General features: G+C 38.3%; 1 protein-coding gene across 3 annotated transcripts in view; it reads left to right on the top strand.

The window, feature by feature from the left end:
* RNF128 (ring finger protein 128) overlaps positions 1–25,434 on the top strand; it is a 125,352-nt gene that overhangs the window by 90,209 nt on the left and 9,709 nt on the right. For all 3 annotated transcript variants that reach the window (XM_049873159.1, XM_049873158.1, XM_049873160.1), the window contains exon 2: positions 12,073–12,320. In XM_049873159.1, coding sequence (XP_049729116.1) covers positions 12,073–12,320 — 248 coding nt within the window. The remainder of the gene's footprint in view (positions 1–12,072; positions 12,321–25,434) is intronic.

The raw sequence follows: 25,434 nt of genomic DNA, 5'->3' as shown, positions 1-25,434 counted from the left end.
CAGGCATGAATCCTACTTGGTCATGGTGTATTATTTTTTTGATACGATGCTGAATTCTATTGGCTAGAATTTTGTTGAGAATTTTTGCATCTATATTCATGAGAGATACTGATCTGTAATTTTCTTTTTTTGTGGTGTCCTTGCCTTCCTGGTTTTGGTTTCAGGGTTATGCTGGCTTCATAGAATGAATTCAGAAGTATCCCTTCCTGTTCTATGTTCTGAAATAGTTTGAGTAGTACTGGTGTAAGCTTTCTCTGAATGTTTGGTAGAATTTTCCAGTGAAGCCATCTGGGCCAGGGTTTTTTTTTTTTTGTTGGGAGTTTTTTTTTATTACCATTTCAATCTCTTCTCTTTTTATGGGTCTGTTCAGATTTTCAACATCATTTTGTGTTAGTTTGGGTAGGTAGTGTAGTTCTAGAAATTCGTCCATTTCCTCTAGGTTTTCAAATTTGTTGGAGTATAGTTTTTCATAATACTCTGTTATGATTTTTTTAAATTTCAGTTGGGTCCGTTATAATGTCCCCCATTTCATTTCTTATTTGGGTTATTTGCACCCTCTCCTGTAAGAACCAACTTTTGATTTTGCTAAGTCTTTCTATTGTTTTTCTGTTCTCTATTTTATTTATTTCTACTCTGATCTTTATTATTTCCTTTCTTCTGGTGGCTGTGGGCTTCTTTTGCCATTCTCTGTTCAAGTTGTGTAGCTAATGCTTTGATTTTTGTCCCTTTCTTCCTTTTTGTTGTGTGCATCTATTGCTGTAAATTGACCTCTGGGCTTTGCCTTTGCTGTGTCCCAAAGGTGTTGATATGATGTGTTTTCATTCTAGTTTGATTCTAGGAATTTCTTTATTCCATCTCTGATGTCTTCTGTTACCCAGTGGTTTTTAAGCAGGGTCTTATTCAGTTTCCGTGTAATTGATTTTTTTCCCTACTCCTCCTGTTAATTTCTACTTTGATGGCATTGTGGTCAGAGAAGATATTTTGTATTATCTCCATGTTTGGGATTTTGTTGAGGGCTGTTTTGTGGCCTTAGGTGTGATCTATTCTGGAGACCATTTCATGTGCTAGTGGAAAAGAATGTGTACTTTGCAGCTCTTGGGTGGAGTGTTCTGTATATGTTTATGAGGTCAAGTTGGCTGATTGTGCCCTCTGGCTCTTCTGTATCTTTGTTGAGTTTCTTTCTAAATGTTCTGTCCTTTACGGAGAGTGGTGTGTTGAAGTCTCCTACTATTATTGTGGAACTGTCAGTTTCTCTTTTCAGTGCTGTTAAAGTTTGTTTTATGTATTTTGGAGCCCTGTCATTGGGTTATGTCTTCATGATGGATCATCCCTTTAATCATTATATAGTGCCCTTCTTTGGCTTTTATGGTGGAGTCTGTTTTAAAGTCTCTTTTATCTGAGATTAGTATTGCCACTCCTGCTCTTTTTTGTAGCTGTTTGCTTGATATATTTTTTCCCTCCTTTCATTTTTAGTAAATTTTCATCTTTGTTTCTAAGATGAGTCTCTTGTAGACGGCATATTGATGGATCCTGTTCTTTTGTCTGTTCTGTCACTCGCTGTCTCTTTATGGGTACATTTAGGGCATTTACATTCTGTGTAATTATTGATGGGTGTGAGTTTATTGCTGTCATTTTGTAGTGCTTTTTTTGTGGTGCAGACATTTTCTTTGTTCTTCTTACTCTCCTGTGCTGAATTCCTTTTGTTTTTGAATTTTTTAAAATTTCTTTTGTTTTTCTAGATTTTGTTTTTATTGAGACTATATTTTTCTTCTTTATTTTGATGAGTAGGTTTGTTAACTTTCTTTGTGGTTACCTTGAAATTTACCCTTATCTTCCTAGGTTTGAACCAGTGTGTTCTTACTTGGTATCACCTTTTTTTTTTTTTAATCACCTTGCTTTCCTTTCCATTAGAAAGTTCTGTACCTACACTGTTTATTCCCTCTTTCATTGTTCTGACGTTGTTGTCATTTACAGATTAACTTCTCTGGTTCCCTGTTGCAATTGTTTTGATTTTGGATAGTCTTTGAGAGTTCATTTCCTAGATTGGTATCTGGCTGGTGCGATTTTGCATCCTAGATTCAGGCTGTGGTCTGATGTTGTTTGTTCTCAGACCGAAGGACTCTCTTTAATAATTCTTGTAAGCTTGGTTTAGCTTTTAATTATTCCCTTCATTTCTGTTTATCTGGAAATGTCCCAATTTCACTGTCATATTTGAACAATGGTTTTACAGGATACATTATTCTTGGTTGGCAATTTTTTTCTTTCAAGGTTTTATATATATCATCCCATTGCCTCCTTGCCTGCATCATTTCTGCTGAGTAATCAGAGCTTAGTCTTTGTTTCCCTTCTGTATGTGACTTCGTTTTTCTCAAGCAGCTCTCAGGATTCTTTTTGTCTTTGGTTCTAGTGAGTGTGATTGATATGCCTTGGTGTTTTTCTTTTGAGGTCTATCCTATATGGGGTTCATTGAGCTTCTTGGATGGTCGGCTTTTCAACTTTAATGATGTTAGGGATGTTTTCTGTCAGCAAGTCTTCAGAGATCCTCTCTGTGTTTTCCATTTTCTGCCCCTGTTCTGGAACTCCGGTCACTTGGAAATTTTTGCTTTTGATTGTGTCCCACATAATTCTCAGGGTTTCTTCATTCTTTTTTTTCCTGATTTTTCCTCAAAGTCATATCCAAGTATTCCTCTTCAATTTTGTTGATTCTGTCTTTCATTGTTTCAGAGCTGTTCCTCAGCCCTTCTATGACACTGTCCATTTCTGAAATCTTGTTGTTTATCTTTTAGATTTTTAATTGTTGTTTTTGTGTGATTTCTTGTTGTGAATTTATTTTAACATTTTGTTTCTATATTATTTTCCTGAATTCTCCCCCCCGCCCTTTTTTTGGTCTGTATTTTCCATAAACTTGTCTGCCTTTTCCATGAGTGTGTCTATTTTTTCCTCATTTTTGCCTGCTTTTTGCTTCAACTCTGGGATAGCTCTGAATATTAGAGACTTGAATTTTCTTTCAGGTAGTTCTAGTGCCTTTTCTTCTACTGGAAAGTCATTTGGTGTTTTATTTTGGACGCCTACTAGAGCCATCCTGTCCTGGTTTTTTTTGTATGTTTGATATCATTTGCTGTCTTCAGGACATTCAGAGGTTATTGTCTCTATTGATTGTAGATCTGTTCGTTTCATCCTGCTTTTTTGTTTTTTTTTTTGGTTATGTCTCTGCAGACAGGCTGTGTGTTCTTTATTGTTTGCTCGTCTGTGGGCATGGTATTTTTCACCTCCTTGTCCAGTGGGCAGGGCCAGCTGTTCAGCTGTGGTGCAGCAGGGCAGGTCCAGCAGAAGGGGAGGGGTTGGGATGGGTTGTTTGTGGCATGTGCTGGTGCTGACAGGCCAGGCCAGGGGTCAGTGCAGGGCAGGTTCCAGTAGGCTGTGCCTGTGTTGCTCAGTGGTGTGATGTTCAGCGCATGATGCAGGTAGGCAGGAGGAAGGGGAGAGATTATGATGTGTAGAGCTAAAATGGGTATGGGAAAGGAGAGAGAGGAGAGAAAAACAGGAGCCAAAAAACCAAAGTGCTGAGGGAGCTTGCTATTGTAGTGGAGAGACGGGAAACTGAGAAATGAAGAAAAACAAAAGGAAAAAAGAAAAAGAAATAAAAATTTTAAGAAAGGAAAGAAATGCCCCCAGGTATCCCACTGGCAACCAGGGATATGGCTCCCAGGCCTTGGGGCACAGCCTGTCTAGAAGAGGTGAAGATGGTACACTATGCCAGGTATTCAGGAGACAGGAAAAAAAAAGAAAGCAGAGAGATATGAGAAACTGAGAAATGAAGAAAAAGGAAAAGAGAAAAGGAAAAAAAAAGTCCTCCAGGGATCCCACTGTCGCGGGTGCTCAGACCAGGGAAGTGACTCCCAAGCCATGCAGTATAGCCCATCTAGAAGAGGCAGAGATGGCGCACAGTGTCAGGTGTTCAGGAGACAGGAAAAGAAGGTAAGCAGAGAGAGAGAAGAAACTGAGAAATGAAGATAAAAAGAAAAGAATGAGAAAAAGCCCCCAGGGATCTCACTTTCACGGGTGCCAGGTATTCAGGAGACAGGAAATGAAGGAAAGTAGAGAGAGATGAGAAATGGAGAAAGAAAAAAAAGGAAAAAGAAAAAAAGAATGCCCCCAAGGATCCCACCAGGGTGGCTGTGCAGACCGGGCAAGTTGCTCTCAAGCCATGCAGTACAGCCTGGCTAGAAAAAAAAAATGCTCCTAATCTTCAAAAAGAAAACAAAGAAACAGACTAAACAAATAAAAAAAAGTCCCCATGGATCCCACCAATGTGGTGGTACAGACCAAAGATGCAGTTTCCCAGCACAGTGACACTTCACAGCCTGTCAAGAAGAAGCAAAGATGGCAAACCGGAGCCAGGTGTTCAAGAGAAAGAAGGGGGAGGAGGTGAGAGGCAGGGAAGAAACTAGAAAAAGCAACATCAGCAACAATGAAATGGCACCTGAAGGAGCTGGCTGGTGTGAATGGGGCAAATCCAAGCGGCACGGAGTCGGCGCCTCCTGCACTACAGTTACTCGGCCTCCTGGGAAGCAACAGAGGCTGAGCAGGGAGAAGAAGGATGGGGAGTGGGAAAGTGTGTATCACTGGTGTTGGGTGCTCTGTCTCTTGCTGGGAGCTCCGTGAAGCTGTTTTCCTGTACTCCTTGCCTGCCGATCTCCCACAGGAGTCCAAGAAGGAGAATCCATGCTGCATTAGTTGATAGGGAACCTCTGTTCATTTCTCTCCTCGGTCCCTGTTCTTTGTCAGTTTCTTATCCCAATCGGTGCCTCATTGAGTTCTTTATCGTTTTTTTTTTTTGATGCTTAGGGTTCCAGGATAGACGTTTGTCTGTGTTTTACTTAGTTTTTCGGGTCTTTGCTGTGGAAGGACAGCATGATGCTTCTGTCTATAGTGCCATGTTGGCTCCACCTCCTCTCCTCAAATACTTTAGATAGCAGAGTGAAAACGTGAAAAACTTGAACCATGTTTTGTTTATTATTAATGATCTTTAAGTAAAAAGTTCAAGGATTCCTTAATCAAATGATGTTCCTATCTTTGTGGTATCAAGTTTAGTGTTGTTTAAGTTATACCAGACCCAAAAGCTTGTGTTTAAGTAGCTAGGGTCCAGATAAGCTATTCTTTATCATTTTCCCATTGTAAAATAAAGATAAAACATCTTTCACAGGGTAGGTGAGGGATTAAATTATATGATATGTATATATAAAATTATTTTATAAGTTTTCAAATATAAAGTGGTCTTAATAAACTATTTATAAAAATGACAGCTTTTTCTGCTGTTCAACTTTGAAATTTCATTCATCAGATACAAGGCATTAACATTCATGAATAAAGTCTTGGTTTATGTCTACAAGTCAAATAGTTAGGCATTTAACTAATATGTTTTAATTATATTGTATAACAGTCCAGGAAAGAAAAGGGTGTAAATGGGCTCACAAATCACCTTTGGAACAAAGCTCAAATCCTGAAATGACAAATGTTCTGTGACTGGGGTTTAGGCCAAAGTGGTTTGTTGTCCAATTAATGGTCAGTTTTCCTCATCAGCCACTCTTAGCAAATAAAAGAGTTTTTTCTTTTCTTTTTCTTGGAAAGGGTACTATGTTTTTTAGAAAAACAATGTGAAATTAATAGCTGAATTGGAGATCATTTAAAGATAGAAAAAGAAACATTTCTTTGCCAGACTTGTTTATAAGAACCATAGAAATCTAGTACACCCTACCTCCCTCAGGGGGAAGCTGCAACCCTATATCCTAATTCCCACTTCAGTGTTGTTTTTGCTACATCGTGCTGCTTCCCTCGGTCAAACTCTAGGCTGTTTCTAGTTAGTAATTTTTAAATAAGGAACACTACCCAGTGAGAAATATCAAAACAGGTACAGTTATTTTACAAATTATTGGACATTGAAGAAAAACTAAGTTTTGTTTTTTTATGTATGACTATACAAAAAAAAAATCTTTTTTTTTTTTATATTCTACTAGGAAACCCTGGTGGTTAAGATCTACGGCTGCTAACCAAAAGGTCAGCAGTTCAAATCCACCAGGCGCTCCTTGGAAACCTTGTGGGGTAGTTCTACTCTGTCCTACAGGGTGGCTGTGAGTCGGAATCGGCTCAACGGCAATGGGTATATTCTACTAACCCAGTATTAGTTTGGAATGTGATTTGGAACTTATTTTTTTCTACTCCTGATCATGATAATGGATATTCACAATTCAGTTCACTGGTTTAGATCACATTCTTCCTAGTGGTGGATGGCTAATGTATAAGAGACATTTGCATATACTTAGAGGGCAGGGACTGTATTTCTTTCTCTAGCCTCAAGGCCTAGCGCAGTACCTGGCGTGTTTGTAGATACTTAAAAATTACTTAATGAATGAGGTTAGGGGTACTATCTGTCTTCTGTATAAGTGGTCCACAAGAAGGTTAATTAATCATAGCCTTGATGGCTATGAGTCGGAATCTACTTGACGGCAACAGGTTTTTTTTTTTTTTTTTTTAATCTCACTAGAACTGTGTTTTAATCAGCTGAGCTGTGCAAGTCATTTTGGCTTCTTAAGCCTGGCACTTTTCAAAGGAGATAGCTGTTATAATGAAAATTTTGGATAGAAAAATAGACAGTTCTAGAACCTGCACAAGAGTCTGTTAGTACATTGCCATTGTTCTTAAAGAGCAACCGTAAGAATATTTTGAGGATATAAAAAAAAAAAACAGTGCCTTCGATTTGAGGATATAGCAGTGATTTTACAGACTGTGGTAAAATTGTATCTATTTAATATGTTCTACTTTTGTTTTTGTTTACTGTAAGAGAATCAGCTGAAAAGCAAAATTCTGTAACATAAATGACATAGGCTCATTATCTGTTAATTGAACTTGGTTTCTTGAGGGTCTGAACTCCTGTCTTCAAGGAAGGTCGAATCTCATAGGCACTGAAGATGTTTTGAGTTTCTCTAAGAAGGTAATAGCAGTACCTCACCCTTTCAAATAGGCAAAAGATTATATTTTAATCATCCCTTAGAAAAAAAATATTGTCCTTCACATTTTCCAAATCTAGTTTAAGAGGAGAAAAGCTTCTGACCTTTGTGTATATTTTAAATGTTTCCTGAATTTCCTATTCTCCAACACACCAGAAATCAGGGAGGTAAAATGTTCAGAATAAGTTTCAAATATGACCATAACTATACTGTTTTTAATAAATGGTTAACTTTACACACATAATATGTTTTATGATCTTTTATAAAGATCACTTAGAAAGACACTAATTTCAATTTCAGCAGTTTAGAATCAGCTGAAGAATAACAGTAGCTCCTTGGGTCTTTTCATATTTTAAGGACAGAGAAAAGCTTAAGGGAGAAAAAGACTCAGCAAGGCTTGATTTAGCAACACCCCCAACCCCCATATACACACCACTCAGAAAAGGTTTGTTTGTTTGTTCCACAAAAAGAAGCCTGTTGTTCTTTGGGGTATCAGAGTACATTTCTTATATTGTGGTTTTCAACAGAGTTAGAAGTAGAAAAACAAATATAACCTGGGATTGTACGTGGACTTTGGTTTTTTAAAAGTAGATATGAATAAGTGAAAAGAGTAAACAAAGTACATTTGCTACAAGTTAAATTTTGAATTGTATCCTATTTGTACTTCAGTTTTGACAATTCAGAACTATGATGTGTTAGAGCTGGCTTGTTCAGCCAGTTTAACCCATGTCTTCCTAACTCTGCATTAATGTGGTCATGGTGGGAGTATTTGATACCATGGAAATTGGTGCACAGTACAAATTAGTACTTCCTTCCCCTACCCCCAGTTTCCAGTTGTTAAACATTCACCACTACACCCCTGAATGTACCTATTTAATTTTCGTTTTTATAGTTAACTTAATAGCGTTAGGTTTCATTGAAGATGGAGAGCTAACATACAATGGTGGTGAAAAGCAGAGACACTAAAGCCAAACTGTCTGGGTTCAGTTACCATTTCTGTACCTTATTAGCCTGTGTTATCCTAGACAAGTTAGTCAATCTCATTTTTTAACGGAGATAATAGCAACACCAACTTTATAGGGTTGGTGTGAGGATTAAATAGGTTAATGCACGGAAAGCACTTAGAATAGGGCCTAGTTCATTGATAAACCCAGTCACTTAGCTGGCAACCTCAGTTATCCAGAGCATAGCCAGGATTCAGGAAGTAAACAAAAATGTCAGTGAGCAACCGATATAAATGTCAGAGAGCACTTGCACCGAAGCCCTCAAGGTCCCTCTAGAAGCCTATTTTATTCTGTCTTTAGACCCAAGTTTGATCATTTTTTTTCCAGAGACAACCATAGATTAAAAGTATCAAATTAGAAAGAGAGGAGAGCTGTTGCTAGAAACAACAAGTTAAGCAAGAACTAAAAAATGAGTCAGACTGTGTAATTCTTAGGCCTCCAAAATCATAGCAGTTTAGGGACAAATAACATTACTTACTGTATTAAATAATGGCTTATAAAGATGATCCAGTGTCAACAATAAATCAGAATCCATATATCCTAGTTAAGAAAATGGGGCAGTATAGGTTACTTTTTTAAATGTCCATTCAAAATTGTTAAAATTAAATATTTGTGTAAAGTGGCAAACTTTTGTTACCTGAAAAATTTGCTTATATAGAACACCTAATCCCCTGACAATACCAGATAAAAGAAGGCATTACTGTAGCTAATGAAGAAACAATCTGTTTATAAAATGTTCTTAATCTAGAAAAGGAATAAGTCATGCCAATTGAAATGTAAAACAAAATATGAGGTACTGGATAGAGGTTAAAAGCCAAGCGTTAGGGGAACAAAGAAGGAACATTTACATTCTCACTTGCAATTTAGGAGACTGTATAAGAAGCCTGGTGGTGCATTGGTAATGTGCTCAGCTGATAACAAACAGGTCGACAGTTTGAACCCACCAGCCACTCCACAGGAGAAAGATGTGGCAGTCTGCTTCCGTAAAGATTTACAGCCTTGGAAACCCTATGAGGTAGTTCTACTCTGTCCTGTAGGGTTGCTATGAGTCAGAATTGACTTGACGGCAGTGGGTTTGGCTTGGAGGCAACATTTGAGCAGGACTTGAGTAATAAGTAGGAAGAGAAGGAGCAGGGCATATCAGAGCAGATGTGTAGGACATTTTAGCCTGAGGAAAGAATAAATAAGGGGAGAGGTATGAGAAGTGAGTAACTCTAATAGACAGTCTCATGTGGCTGGATCTTACTGTTCAGAAGGTGGGAAGTAGTAGAAATATATCAAACTGGAAAGGTTAGTTGGGGCCAGATCATATAAGACTTTAAATGCTAGGCCAAGGAGTCAGACTTTAATGAGTAATAAGTAACCACTAAAGACTTTTTGAGCTAGGAAGAGGCATGATTCAAACAAGTGATGACAAAGTCAACCAGGAAACTCTAATGAAACTTTAAGGGGAGGGGGAAAATTGCATATAGGGAGACCAGTTATAGGAGGGTACTGAAATAGTTTAGAAAGGAGCAAGGAACCCTGGTTGCACAGTGGTTAAACCCTGGGCTGCTAACCAAACGGTTGGCAGTTTGAACTCAACAGCCGCTCCGGAAGAAGATGTGGCAGTCGGCTTCGGTAAAGATTATAGCCTTGGAAACCATACGGGGCAGTTCTACTCTGTCCTGTAGGGTCAGTATGAGTTGGAATCGACTGGACGGCAATGGGTATACTAAGAGAGCAGGAATGGAAAGAAAGATCTGATGATGGGAGACACCAAGGAAGCAACATCTACATGACTGACTAGATAAGCAGTGAGGATTCAAACATGGTTCTGAGGTTACTAACCAAGGTGACCAGAAGGGTTGTCATGCCATTAACTGTGATTAAGCACAGTGGAGGGGGGAAAGTTTTTAGATGATTGCAAGTGTGGGGGAAGAAGAGATATATATCTTAACGGTTAGAAAAAAAAATCGGGGCTAATTCAATAGATGTTTTATAGTTGGGTTATATATAATGTATGAATATGGATTGAGGGGCTTGAAACACAGTATTGTTCCTAATGTGTAGACTATGTACATGTCTGGACTATCCTTGTTTTTTACTTTCCATCTGACCACAATGGCCAGTATGTTCCTGAGCACCCAGCCCTGCCACCCACCTCATATCTTCTAAAAGAATAAAAACTTACTTTTATTAGTCAAAAAACTTAGTAGAAGGACATACGTGATTTAAAAAGAGATCTTTAAAGTTATGATATTTCAAAGCCTGATCTTTAAATTATCTATGCTTTCAGAGACTATAGTTTACAGTCTCAGAAATGAATCCTACATTACGTAGTCAAAATTGTATAACCAGAAATTTTCCTGATAGATGGCTTGTAGAAAAAGGCAAATAATGATAAAATAGAATTAAAATAATGTCTATGCTTTTAGTGCCATAGCTAGATATTTAAAGTCCCCCAAACAATTTGAAAAAAGAGCACCTCCCTTGTAAAATAACCAAAGCTCCAGGCTCGTAAAGGATATTTGAGTCATGTTATACTGAAAAAGGAAAAAAGATACTACAGAAGGTATCTGTATCTCAGACTCCTTCGTTCCCCATTTCTTTTGAAAATTTCACCACGTAACCTAGAACAGAGTGAGTCATTAACTTCTGATAGAACTGAGTGATCTTACATGAGTCAGTAAATTTATAAAAGAGTTTAAGTGGCTATCATATGTAACAAATAGTCTTTTGGAACTTTAAAAATCTGTGATAATACCCTATGAACATTTTTTTGAATTAATAACTTCAAGTAAGGAGAGGATCCCAGCTAGTGTATTGTGAGGTATTTTTGTTGGGCCTAATCTTTTGTAGACTCTGACCACCCAAAAAACCCAGTGCCATTGAGTCGATTCCGACTGTGACCACCAGGAACCTCAAATTGAAGGGATTACTTGGGTGATGATTCTGCTCTTTACATGGCTTTTTAAGATTTTTACTCTTAATTTGATCATTGAAAGTATGAACACTATTTTAATATAGTACTTTTCTGTTTAAATTCTAGTCTGAAGGTGCTTTTTAGAGTCCTGTGAGTGTATGTGTTTCTGTTTATTCCAGATTAGAGTTTGATCATTAACCCAGATTAGTACCTTAACCTAATATTAGTGGGAGGTTTCTCTGGTTGGCAATCTCTTAACATTGAAAGCGCTCTTTTCTTTTGCTTAAGATTATTGGTTTTAGGTCATACAAACCAGAAGGGACATAAACATTGATAAGCATTGAAATGGCATGAGTTCTCTGACATTCTTACAACACTGGGAAAGATGTTTGTTCTTTATTTTTTTCACAAGACATATATCGTTGGGGGTAGGAGGGTATTATAAATATTGAACCTTCAGTAATAAGTGTGGTCTAATTTCAGGCTTGTTTTTAATTGACGTTGAATAGAAACATACATTTCTATCAGTTCTACTTGTTATCCTCACTGCTAACCTGATTAGGTCCACGTGAAACTTTAGAGTACCATGGACAAATTTTATAATACTTTTGAGGGCATAGAAAAATGACACTTCATGGACATATGTATAGGTTTTACATTTGGGCTTGTGAACATTATTTATCTCAGATTACTAAATTCGATATGTAAATCCTTATACATTTTAGTAGTGAGTTCACGATATAGTCTATCACCTTATAAATTAGGAAAGCAATAGTTAAATATTTCTATATTTCCCAAATCTCAGATTCTTCAGGATGTAAGCCCCATTTTCTGTCATTCAGGGGACTATTTAGTTGTCTTTAAGCAAGCCTTCATATGAGATGCAAACGGGGCCCCATATTCGAGTTAATCTGAGCCAGGGAGGAGATATTTTATTTCTTTGTTTTATGTCATAGCTTCCTTATTAAAATATGAGTTCCTTAAAATCAGGAACCAAGTCTCAAGTAGCTGATATCCCCTACAATTGAGGTGTTAATTGAATGAGTAAGTATCCTTCCTTTGTCTCATTGGGATTCATTTCAAATCACCTTAGCAACTGAATGTTTATGCTAAGGAGGCTTTACCACACTAAAATTGAATTCCTTTTCTTTTACAGGTGCAGGAGACATTGTTGCAATCATGATTGGCAATCTGAAAGGCACAAAAATTCTACAGTCCATTCAAAAAGGCATACAAGTCACAATGGTCATCGAAGTAGGGAAAAAACATGGCCCTTGGGTGAATCACTATTCAATTTTCTTCGTTTCTGTGTCTTTTTTTATAATTACGGCAGCAACTGTGGGCTATTTTATCTTTTATTCTGCTCGAAGATTACGGAATGCAAGAGCTCAAAGCAGGAAGCAGGTTTGTAATGGTCCTTTCATCCAATTTTAAGATATTTCTGATGTTTTAATTGTAGTCTTAGTGTCATGCATTTTAATGTATTTCATTTGCTACACAATGATCCATGCATGTGCTTTATGAGCCCTGCTAGTTTTTAAAAGTATACCAGTTCCATCATCTCAAATCTTTATTTTCTGTAGCTTGTCAAGGAACTTAATCCTGTTCGATCAAGTCTTCTAACACCTCATTAGGGAGCACAGCCAGCATTTAATTATATACGGGTATACATATGTTCTTTTAAGTAAACATTTTTTGTTAATTATAAAAACAATACATACTCAATATACAAAATTTAGAAACTAGAAAGTATAAGGGAAAAAAACCTTCACACAAAACCCCACGTAAAATAACTAGTCACCACCCAAAAGTAACCATTGTTATTTTGGTGTGTGCTCTTTCAGTTTTTCTTTTGCATCTATGTGTGTGCTTGTGCATGTGTGTATTTGCATGGGGGTGGGGTGGGGAGAGAAACTAGTTTAAATTTGTGTATGATACAGTGTTAGGCTCCAAACAGAATCACATGTTCCTAATTCCTACCCTAGTACAACACTGATGTTTAAACAGGAACGAAATACCGAAATAATAGAGCAAAAATACCAAAGCATTATTGAACAGGGAAGTACCCGTGTTTGTGTGTCATTGACCCTACCACCTTCAAGCTGTCCTTCATCCCCCTGATATCCTCACTCCTCTTCTTTAAAAAAAAAAAAAGTTTGCTGTCGAGTTGATTCTGACTCAGGGTGACCCCATGTGTTGCAGAGTAGAACTGTGTTCCCTAGGTTTTTCAAGGCTATTACTTTTAGGAAGTAGATCTCCAGGCCAAGGTGCCTCTGGGTGAGTTCAAACTGCCAATTTTTTTTATTAGTAATTGAGCTCTTAACCATTTACGCCAGCCATGGAGCCCCTTTTTTCTCCTTACCCAAGTTAAATTCCATGGTCTCTGCATACATCTTCAGTTCCCTTGCTCCTTGATGGCAAAGTACAACCTTGGTTAAATCCTACTTTCCACATACTCTGTGCCTGCATCTTGGACAGTTGAAGTAGCAGAGAAACATTTACATCTATACTGACTGATCTCACTTTAAATTCATGCCCACAAACTTAGAGTAACCCCTTAACGCTACCCAGCAATCATACTGTCTGTGTTTTCTTAGCCATTTGCTCTTCTACTTGCTTAGGTAACTAATCCTACGTGTTCCTTTCTCCTTAAACTTCTAACACCTCCTCCAACTTTACCCTCAGCTTGTATCTTGTACCTTACTCCACTGAGCAGATTGAAACAATCAAGAGTACTTCCACAAGCACCTACCACATCTACTATGTATCTGCATCTGTGTCTATATCTTCTGCCTTGTCTTGTGTTATTATGAATGAACTGTCCCCCTTGCAAAGGCTCACCTCTTCACTTGAATACAAGATCCTTATCCTCTTTGTCTACTCACAAAGACTTCACTCCAGAAATTGTCCCCTTTCACTGTCCTACTTTAACAATTTCTCCCTTTTCTCTGAATATTTCCCATCAACACTCAAACATCCTATTATTGCTCCCGTATTCAGAAGAACTTCTCTTGACCCCACCACTCCCTCCAGCCACTTGCCCCATTTCTCCCCTTTCTTTTACAACAAAACTGCTTCAAAGAGTTGTGTATATTCACTATCCAATTTCTCTCCCTCCATTCTCTTTTGAACCCATTGCAGTCAGACCCTGGCCCCCTCGTCATTCCATAGAAAACTGCTCTTTTTAAGGTCAGTGGGGACCTGCGTACTGTTAAGACAATGATCTTTTCTCAGTTCTCATCTTGTTTGACTTGGCATTTGATACGGCTGATCCCTTCCTCCTTCATGAAACAGTTTCTTCACTTGTCTTTCAAGATACCACACTCTCTTGGTTTTCCTTCTGTCTCTTTAGCCACTCCTTCTCAGCCTCCTTTGCTAGCTTCTCCTCATCTCCATGACCTCTTAACATAGGAATGCCCTGTGACTCAGTCTCTTGATTCCTCTTTATCCAAATTCCTTTGGTGAGCTCAGCCATTTTCATCTATACATTTATAACTCTCAAATTATACCCCCACCCCAGACCTGTCCTCTGACCTTGAATATCCAATTGCTTACTTGACATCTCCACTTGAATTTCTAACAGACATCTCAAGCTTAACATGCCCAAACTGAGCTCCTCATCTTCTCCTCCAAACCTGTACCTCCCTTAGTCTTCCTCATCTCAGAAAATATCAGCTCCATTCTACCAGTTGCTCAAGCCAAAACCTTGGAGTTATTTTGATTGTTCTTTTTCTCTGACATCCATATAACCTCCATCAGCAAATCCTGCTGGTCCTACCTTCATGATACATTCAGAATCTGAGTACTTCTCACCACTTCCATTGCTTCCACCCTGGTCCAAGCCACCATCATCTCTTACTTGCTGTGAAATTGGACTATTAGTTGCTTCAGAATCCAACTTCAGGGGGGATAATGTGAATCAGGATCAGCCCAAAGCTGATCCCTGTGAGGTGGAAGTCAGACATACCTCCACTCTCCAACCTTTTTACCAATTCTGACACCAGCCATCCTTCCTACAGCACTCTCTACATCTCTTCTGGGTTCGATAATCCATTGTAATGGCCACACAAAACTCACAGACCATACAGTGGTTTATTAATGAACAGGGTACAACTCAGGATCAGGATCAGGAAGCATGTAGGCAAAGTCTCCATCAGCTCAGGACAGCCCTCTCAACTCCTTTTGGCTGTGCAAGCCTCCTTTCTGCCCCCTCGGGACAAGGTCCTGTGGGGCTGGCTGTCTGTTGCTGCTGGCTCTGCTGCTGGGCCCCTTCTGGGCCTCTGATTGTCTTCAGTAGTTACAGCCCTTGACCTGTGTTATAGCTCTTTTTGGAGATTCCTTGCCTACTCTCTCTCTCTGCTTCTTCCAGCTGCTTCTCTTCCTGCTTCTTTCTGTCTCTAAAACCTCTGTGGGGCTGGCTGCTTAAATACACAAACACCTTGTCAATTTCAAGGCATGGTACTCCCACCAGGGCCACGAACTGACCAATCCCCTCTCAGTAGTCCACAGGCACTTCATTTGTATAGTAGGCTACAACTTACCTCATTTACATAGTCTATTGACCAATCCCTGCAAGGTGCATACCAGTCAGAGGGCAGGCTGCAGCCCAGGACCAGACAAAAAATATCAAACCCAAGTTGTTTACAGTTTGCCCAGGAAATGTTAATCAACCTTGACAAAAGTAACAAACCTTCTGGAGTAGAAAACTAAGACAAAGGTAACTCCTCAGGGTTTAGGGAAAAAAATCTCTCAAGCTGTGTTTCCAAATAACCAAGGCAAAAGGCCACATAAAGGAACTCATTTCACTGTACTTGCCCAACGCATAAATTTATTTTCAACACAACAGAGTAGTGTGCCACTTTTCCAGAATGCCCAGTAGGGATTTAATGTTGTCAACTGATCGTTTAGTAGGGGCAACAGAATATATTTTTATATATATGAAGAAATCTCTCCAAATTCAGTGAAATCCTGGCCACTTCAAGCTTTCTTTCTCCAACAAGCAAAGAGCAACTCTATTTTTTTGGGTACTGGGTGTGGGAAGGATTTCTATTTAGAAAGAAAGTTAATTGAATTTAGGAATATATGAGAAATTGAAATCTTATCATAAAACTTTCATACAGAATAGACATCAGCATATGGTAATGAATAATTGCTATCTCAATGTTTAAAGTTAATTGACTTCTGTCCCTCTCAGAGAAGCAGCTTATCACATTGGTGGCAGGTTCAGCCTGTTACTGGCCATGGTCAAAAGGATGTTTAAAATTCCTGGGCCATGTGGTATCTTCACACTGTGTTAATATTTGACATTTGTATATTGTGCTGTTTTTATCTCTGAGATTGGGAAAAAATTGATGCCCAGTATGACTAACTATTCAAAGGTTATAGTTACAATGACAAGTGTTTGGTGTGTGTATGTTTGTGGTGGGTATGTGTTTCTGTATTATAACTGCTATCTGTAATAAATCTATTAACATGGCATTAAACCCCATCAGCACGTAATAAGGTTCATAAAGAACTTTGCCTGGTATTGTCTAAGTTTCATTGGACATTTAACTCTGATCTCATCATTCATTTAAGTAATTTTCATATATTTTATAAAATTTAAATTCTGTACAAATGGTTGAGAATTGCATTAAAACTTCTCACATTTTGAAGAAGGCTTTTGAAAGAGCTGCTTTTTCTACTAAATGGACTATATCTGTTTATTTGAGGACTAAAGGATTAAAGTACAGTTGATAATCGCTTTTGCTTGTAAATATTTGAGAGTGCTAAAATGGCATTTACATGTTATTTAATTTTTATTTTCCTTGACTTCCTATTTTTAATAGGTAGAGCTTGATGCATGTGATGGTAATAACTATCGTTAAACATTTATTTGCATTTTCATCATTTTATTGGTAGAAATGGTGATGAAACTGACTTATAGAAGCTTATCCTTCATTAAAATATTAGGAAAAATTAAGTATATCCAGTAATTTCTTCCTCTGAGCCATTATGATGCAAAGTATATAATGTCAGGCAAATGGATAACTGTAATCTGTAGCTGTAAATTTTGATGACCATGTGCTCAGATGGGTCCCCAGATGTATAGTAGGCAGCACACAGGAGCTGCATGCCCAAGATGTCATAGAAGAACATATTTCCATTTTGTGGGTGAAAACTTTTAAACAGGATAGAAAGTATTAATAGGTTGGGGATGAAAATAACATATTAGGGATTACATGGTGGACTCATGTTCCTCCTAGGAACAACCCTAACCTGAGACAAGGAAGATTATGGGAAACCTTATGGCATACTCAGACTAAACTACATTTGAGAGTGATCACCATACACTTGACTCCAGCATGGGGAACCCAACAGTTTTGGGGCGTAGTACATGTATTCTGACTGTACTCAAGCAGTTAGTACTAAATGGCAACAACATGTGGTAGACTAAACAAAAAAAGGCTCCAAGTGAAATAGGAGCTAGCTTAGGTATGATGGGGCAATATGAATTCAATTTTAATGAAGAGTGACTTTCAGAAGAAAAAGATTTACTAGCTAAAATAGATTGTAAGGAGTCATCTTCCAAGAGGAGGGAAAAGAGTGGGAATCCACATTTAAAGATCATAAAGCCTTAATAATGTGTTCACTCAGACCCAATACATAATGCTATAGAATGCTGGGACTCAATATTGGGAAAGTTTGTACTCTGACACAGCAGAGTCTATTAACTATTTTACTTCATATGGAAGCCCAAGTAGTCATGGGGTAATAGCCTTCCATTTTAGCTGTGGAGGCCCAGGGAGAGCATCTTTGGAAAACATATGGATCCCCAAGTTTATAGACGTTTTCTGGGGGAAAGTGTAAGTTACATTGCTGAATCCTGGCTGATCTTGACCCAAGGATGGACCAAAATAAGACCAGCTAGTAGAAATAGGAATAATAACAATACTCGCGTGCACCCCATCAGAGGTAGATGGACCTTGCTGAACAACAACACTCAATGGGAACCTATAAACTGTACAATAGTGTGAGTTGAGACAAATGATTAGCTTTGTCCCCAACTAACATGGAATCTAGAAATGACAGAATCATCACCACTGGTGACAACACCTCTCCATAATAATATCTGGCATATGGGCAAAGGCCAATTCTGCTGAGAAGGTTTAATAAACACTTCTGTGATATTCTGAATTATTCTGTAACCAAACCCAACTGTATCTTAACCATACTGTGATACAATGTAGTGCTGGTATTATTGATAAAATTCAACTACCTTATATAAATAAATCATATGATAATACTGATATTGATGATCAAATGTATTGGGAAACTGAATAAAGCCTCCTCAGGATGGGATACCAATACAGAGTGATTGGCCTAAGGAAGAACTAGTTTTAGTTCATTACTGTATTAAATAGCTCTGCACAAGTTTATTACAGAGTTCAAGAGGGTAAATGGATAATTTAAATTGGTACAACAATATGGACTTGTTTATAATGGACTTGTTTATAATGGTCTTGTAGGTTAGGTGAATTGTTTTGTTGAGCCTTTTCCTACCTCTCATTGGCTTTTACAAGTATTAAGTAAACTTATGTTGTGGGTCTTACTGTACTTTATATGTAAATCTTGTGCTAACTGTAGTTGCCTGAATAATTATGACCCTTTTGCTATAAATAGGCTTTGACCAAGGGTAAGGGGATGGATTGTGAGGAGTGGGATAACAGAGCATGTCTAGTTGCTTACTCCTTGTTTGTCTCCAAGGGAACCATGAATGGCCTTTTCCAACACTGGGAGTGTGGCCCTTAAAGTGTTCCTTATGTGAGTGATTGGTTATTTTGTTATATACACCTGGAGCAATGAACCATGTCCTACTGGCTTGTCGGGGTTGCTTTGTACAACAATCAAAACTGATGACGTGCACCTGGTTTCATTGTTCTGTTCTTGAGTTTCAGGCAACAAGGTTGGGTGCTAGCCGAATGTGCCTGTGTGACCAGTCTACTCATCTGAGCCTTGGACTTTGAGACTCAAATGAGCTCCCTGGGCAGAGATATTCCACACATGTCCTTATAGTTCACTGTGAAAGAGAAAGCACTCCTGTATGGCCCTAGACAAGGAAGAACTAGCTTCCATTAATGTCTTAAAATTTGTCCTTGAACTTAAAGCATGACTAAGAAAGATCTGAAATATTTCTGGTTACATTAAGTTTTCTCTCTACATTACTAGTAGATTAAGTTAACTGAAAGATTAATCAAATGTCTGAATACTGTGCAACTATCAATATATACACATTGTGGTGGGTGTGTGTATGTTATCTGTTCAGATCCTTTTTTGAAATGTTGGAATTTGGCTCTTATACAAGAAGAGCAGATTAAACAAATTCTTGTCTAAGTGGGACCTAGTTTCACAGTGTTTCTCTGACTTGCTCACTGAACAAAAGGCAGCTCTTATAATGGGCCCCAGAATTTTCATATAGTCACTTACTCTTATTCTGTTCTTATGTTGCTAATTCTAAAGGTGTTGATTGTCTTTGAAAAATGCTGTAATCTGAGCCATACCCTATCTTCTGAGTCTCCTTGCTCTTCTGTATACTGCATTTCCTACAGTCATAGTGATCACCTTCATGGGAGTGGGCTGTACTCCTATTTCTCCCCATCTCTGTAGTTCCATAGACTTATGGGAATCTGTTTTATACCCTTCATCTCCTGTTACCTTTAGGAATACTTTCATCCAAATGTTATCATAGGTTTTTATTTAAAAAAAAAAATAGATTTCTCAGATTTCTTTCAGTTTTCATATACCTAAATAGCCACACGAATCAGACATTGATTTTGGTCACAGGAATAGATCTGAGAAAAATAACTCTCTGATTACAATTCTTGATTTTAATGGTCCTGTTTTATAGAGCTCTGAGCCAAATTTTTATGAGAAAAAATTACTTTAAAAGGGTGGTGATTTAAGTGCAGGAAAATCCAGTTTGCTTATATCAGCCCTTTCTTCTCATTTTTTTGCTCACCCTGCCGCCTCCCCCCCGCCATCAAGTAATTAGGTGTGACTACAAGCCTGGTGTCATTCATATGGATTTCAGTTAAGCTCAAGCCTGAAAGCTGTGGAACTAAAAACCACGCTGACAAATCACTAGACTGAAGTATGTATTTTTTACCTAGTTCATTTGTGTATTTATATCTAGTTGGATTATAAATACACGAATGAACTAGGTGAATATCTTTAAGTTCACTATAATTTTAAAATTTCACATGTAATATAAGAATTGGCCTGACTTTTCATTTTCAGCCCCAATAAAGTTCCAGTCAGAATTAAAAGAAAAAACTCTGTAACAGATTATTCAATGACTAGAGAGATCACAGTTTTTGACTAGTCAGAGTAGTGTTATTAAGCTTCTGTTCAGAAAACTGGCTAACAACCAACTTCTTTGAATGAGTCTTCAACTCTACTGCCAAATATTCTTAGACCAGATATCTCTTAGGATTGGGAAGGAGTAGGACAGATAAATGCTATTGGTATGAAATACTTTTTTTAAAAAAATTTACCCAAATCACAGTAAATAGCCGATTTAGGAAGAATTGCTAGATTGGGTAATAGCTGACCTGAGGTTTTTTGGGGGTTTTATCCCCCCTTATTCCTTTCATTTATCTTCTTCACAAGGAATGTGAAGCCTTTTAAAGGCTTCTTTGCTGTTACACAATGGACGCAGTGTACTACAGTGGGGCAATCGTGTGCGTTAAAGCCAGCTAGAACCTGGGCTTCATTTGAATCACAGCTCTGCAACTAACCAGCTGTCTGGACTTTAGTCAAGCTTCTGAACCTTACTTTTCTTGTCTATAAAACTTGGATATTAAAATACCTATTTCATAAGATTGTTAATGATTAAATGAGACAACACATGCAAAAAGCTTAGGGTTGAACCTGACACATGGTAGGTGCCCAACAAATGTTCTCTGAACTTTTCCCAAATTTAGTGGAGTAGAGGCTTTTAATGAGTAAGACTGAGAAGTGATTTGGGTGAGAACATCATGACAGTTTATTTCTTTTTTCTAAATTTGGAAAGTATTCATGAAGCAATGACTAGGCACTATGGGAAATACAGAAATGATTAAGGCTACTTGGTCCTAATGCTGTTCTCATATTTCAGTTTTTAGAGGGAGGAATGCATCTTGGAAACTCTTAGTATCAATGTGACAGTGAAATATTTTGAGAACTAATGGCACTTTTACCAGTGACCTTCATTTGAGTTCTAAAAATACCAGTTTGTTCTTTTGACCAAAATTACTTCTCTTGCATCCATATTTAAAGAAAATGGCTTTTCTTTTCTTTATGTAAGCTCAGTAGGAGCTATGGGAAATATCCAAATTTCCTTTTAAACATGTTTTTGACAGAGCTGCTTTGTTAAACATTGTTTTGTGCTATGCTACAAATCTTTTAGAGATCCTTGAATTTACAGATCTCTTGGAATTTTTGCTTAGGATCTTTTGGCATCTTGGATTTTACCCTAAATTGTTTTCTTCCCCCCACTCCATTTCTTAGCATTGGTATTAATGTAAGTTCTATTATCCTCATGGGCATAGACTCAAACATTATATTTAAAGCTTGTCTTTGATCCCTCTTCCAAATTAATTTGCATTGCAGTCTAGACTATAATTAAAGAAGGTTATATATTTAACAGCACCCTGGTGGCGCAGTGGTTTAGAGCTACGGCTGCTAACCAAAAGGTTGGCGGTTCAGATCCACCAGTTTTGCTCTGTCCTACAGGGTCACTATGAGTTGGAATCGACTCAACGACAACAAGTTTGATTTGGTACATATCTAACATTTGTTCCTGGTAAATTGATAAGCACTAGTACCGGAGACTCAGGCACTATGTTACGTTGAATGGAATACTTTAGAATGAGAAATAAATCAGACTATATAAACTTAAGGTCCCTGGGTGGTACGAACGGTTTAAACTCGGCTCTACTACTAATCTAAAAGGTTGGTGGTTTGAACCTACCCAGTGGCACCATGGAAGAAAGGCCTGGTGATCTGCCAGAAAGATTACAGCCCCAAAAACCCTATAGAGCAGTTCTACTCTGTAACACATGGAGTCGCCATGAGTTGGAATTGACTAGACAGCAATGATTTTATATGCATGTGTGTGTGTATATATATATGTATATATAAATATACATATATATATATACAAGGGAAACCCTGGTAGCGTAGTGGTTAAGTGCTACAGCTGCGAACCAAAGGGTCAGCAGTTTGAATCCTCCAGGTGCTCTTTGGAAACTCTATGGGGCAGTTCTACTCTGTCCTATAGGGTCTCTATGAGTCGGCATCAACTGGACAGCAACAGGTTTGTTTATATATATGCACATATAGACTTAGTCAAGTAAATACACTAGAAATGTATCCCTTTCTTATGAGTGCATTTCCCCAATTCTGTCATACTGCCTGTTGCTTAAACCTAAATCAGAAGTGCTCTAAAGACAAAGAGCAAAATGATTGTCAAAAACTTATCAACTATATTACTTTCTCTTGTTGACCATTTTTTCTCATTTGGATCTTTCTCTTGTCTCAATGTCTAAGTAGCTTATGATCTATGGGAAAAGAAAGTAGTGAAGTTTGGCAGGACCCTATGGATGTGTGGCTGTTCACCCTAGGACCAGCCAGTTTGGCAGACCATAGAATCCAGGAGTTTAAAGAACCTCAAAAGGTAGCTGAATTATGGACCAGTGTATTGTGATGGGCTCTTAGAATATGAAAAGTATAGTTCCAGTACCAGCTCCATCTTTTGGACAAGTTATTTAACTTCTCCAAGCCTCTGCTTGCTTATCCTAAAATTTTATTTAACTTCTCCAAGCCTCTGCTTGTTTGTCCTAAAAATGGAGATATGATACCTTGCAGGGGTTGTTCTGAGTATTCAATGAGTTAATGGCTATAAAAAATTATTTTAAATTATAAAATAACTATATAAATGTAAGAAAGCAGTAGTACTAGCTTTTTGCTCCAAGGTATAGTCAAAACAAATCACTACCTTGATGTAAGGGAAAGGAACGCTTAACTCTAGGCTTCAGTGGGACTGACACTAACCAGCTCTGAGACTTTGAGCAAGGCATTCTTCCTCTTTGGGCACCAGTTTTCTTATCTGTCAAATTAGATATTGGACTAAAGTGAACTCTGCATTAGCTCTAAAGATACAAATGTACCTCCTTTCACTGCCACTCTACTATTTACTTATGATGCCAGTAAGAAAATAGAAGGGGAGAGGTGCTGAAAATCAAGTACTTGTGCTCAGAATAAAGCCCTTCATAGGATTCCCCTTGTGAGTTAATTAACTCACAGCTAAGTCCCAAAATAGGAATGGAAGGGCCTTGGCTACCACCTTTTTCCTTCTAAGGATCTAGACCTGTTTCTATTAAGCTATATTTGCTGATCTGCTGAGAAGTTTCTGCTCTTCCTGCGAAGAAATCATTTGGCTAGTAATTCCCTAGGCAGTAAGCCTTTCACAAAATTATATAGGAGACAGGTTTGGGCACTAAGGAGATTCCTCACATATTCCTCATGGTCCATATCATGGATCGTTCCTTCCAAAATACTTTTGTTACCAATATGGATAGACATGTTATGCTTATTGATGAATGGTACTTTGTTTTAATTTAGTGAATTATTTTATTGAGTGTCTGCTATATGCCAGACATTGTATTAGATACTTTATTTATATTATCACTAATTTTCAAACTAGATGTCAGATGGGGCTCTCCCTGCTAGGGGTGAGGGGTACATTTAGGGGCACAAAGAAGCAATTTACATCCTCATAATCACCTCTGGTTCTGAGCACTGACTTTTTGCTGAATTTCTGGTAAAATAGTTCATTTTGGTTCAAAATAGGAAGATTGCTTATCATCTTGCCATGCTGCACGTATCACTGTTCCACACAGCTTCCATCCAGGTGTGAAACCTAGCCTCTTCTTCAGTTTCCACATATATTCACCTGAGGCATTTGTGCATGTGGTTAATTTTACTGAAACGGAAGGAAAGACTTGCTCCCAGCATGACAAATTGCTTCAAATTAACACTGACTTATAGCCTTCAGTATGGATTACACCTCAACATAAAGAAAACAAAAATCTTCACAACTGGACCAATGAGCAACATCATAATAAATGGAGAAAAGATTGACGTTGTCAAGGATTTCATTTTACTTGAATCCATAATCAACATCCATGGAAGCAGCAGTCAAGAAATCAAATGACACATTGCATTGGGCAAATCCGCTGCAAAAGACCTCTCTTTAAAGTGTTCAGAAGCAAAGATGTCACCTTGAAGACTAAGGCGCACCTAACCCAAGCCATGCTGTTTTCAGTCACCTCATATGCATTTGAAAGCTGGACAGTGAATGAGGAAGACCCAAGAAGAATTGACACATTTGTATTGTGTTGGAGAAGAATATTGAATATACCATGGAGTGCCAGCAGAAGAAACAAATCTCTTGGAAGAAGTACAGCCAGAATGTTCCTTAGAAGGGAGGATGGCGAGGCTTTGTCTTATGTACTTTGGACATGTTATCAGGAGGGACCAGTCCCTGGAGAAGGACATCCTGCATGGTAAAGTAGAAGGTCAGTGAACAAGAGGAAGACCCTCAACAAGATGGATTGACACAGTGGCTTCAACAATGGGCTCATACACAGCAATGACTGTGAAGATGGTACAGAACTAGGCATCGTTTCGTTTTGTTGTACATAGGGTTGCTGAGTTAGAACCAACTCGATGGCACCTAAAAACGTCAGTGTCTTATACCACAAAGGACCCCTGGTGGTGCAGTGGTTAAGTGCTCAGCTGCTAATCAAAAGGTCGGTGATTTGAACCCACTAGTGGCTCTGCAGGAGAAAAGACCTGGCTATCTGCTCCCATAAAGATTTTAGCCTAGGAAACCCCGTGGAGGCAGTTCTACTCTGTCATATAGTGTTGCTGTGAGTTGGAATCGACTCAACGGCATACAACAACAACTACATCTTATACCACCACCTGTTTGGTGTTTGTCATACTGTGGTGGCTCGTGTGTTGCTGTGATGGAGGAAGCTATGCCACCAGTATTTCAGATACCAGCAGGATCACCAATGGTAGACAGGTTTCAGCGGAGCTTCTAGACTAAGACAGACTCAGAAGAAAGGCCTGGTGATCTACTTCTGAAAATTAGCCAGTGAAAACGTTATGGATCACAACAGAACATTATCCAACTTGCTTGCTTTGGACATGTTATCAGGAGGGATTAATCACTGGAGGAAGACATCATGTTTGGTGAAGTAGAGGGGCCAGTGGGGGCCTGAGATACTGTTGGTAAAATGAATTGGCACAATAGCCACAGTAGTCGACTTGAACACATCAGCGATCATGAAGATGACACAGAACTAGGCAACATTTCATTCTTTTGTACAGAAGTCATCATGACTCAGAGTCGAAGTCAACAGCAGCAATCTATCTACCTAACTCATACCAGCTGGGATTTTTTCCACTGAACAGTTCACCCCACATAGTC

This window comes from Elephas maximus, chromosome X (genome assembly GCF_024166365.1).
Source record: "Elephas maximus indicus isolate mEleMax1 chromosome X, mEleMax1 primary haplotype, whole genome shotgun sequence".
Taxonomy (NCBI): Eukaryota; Metazoa; Chordata; class Mammalia; order Proboscidea; family Elephantidae; genus Elephas; species Elephas maximus.
Note: the sequence above shows the minus strand (reverse complement) of the source record. Positions and strands in the feature narration are given on the sequence as shown.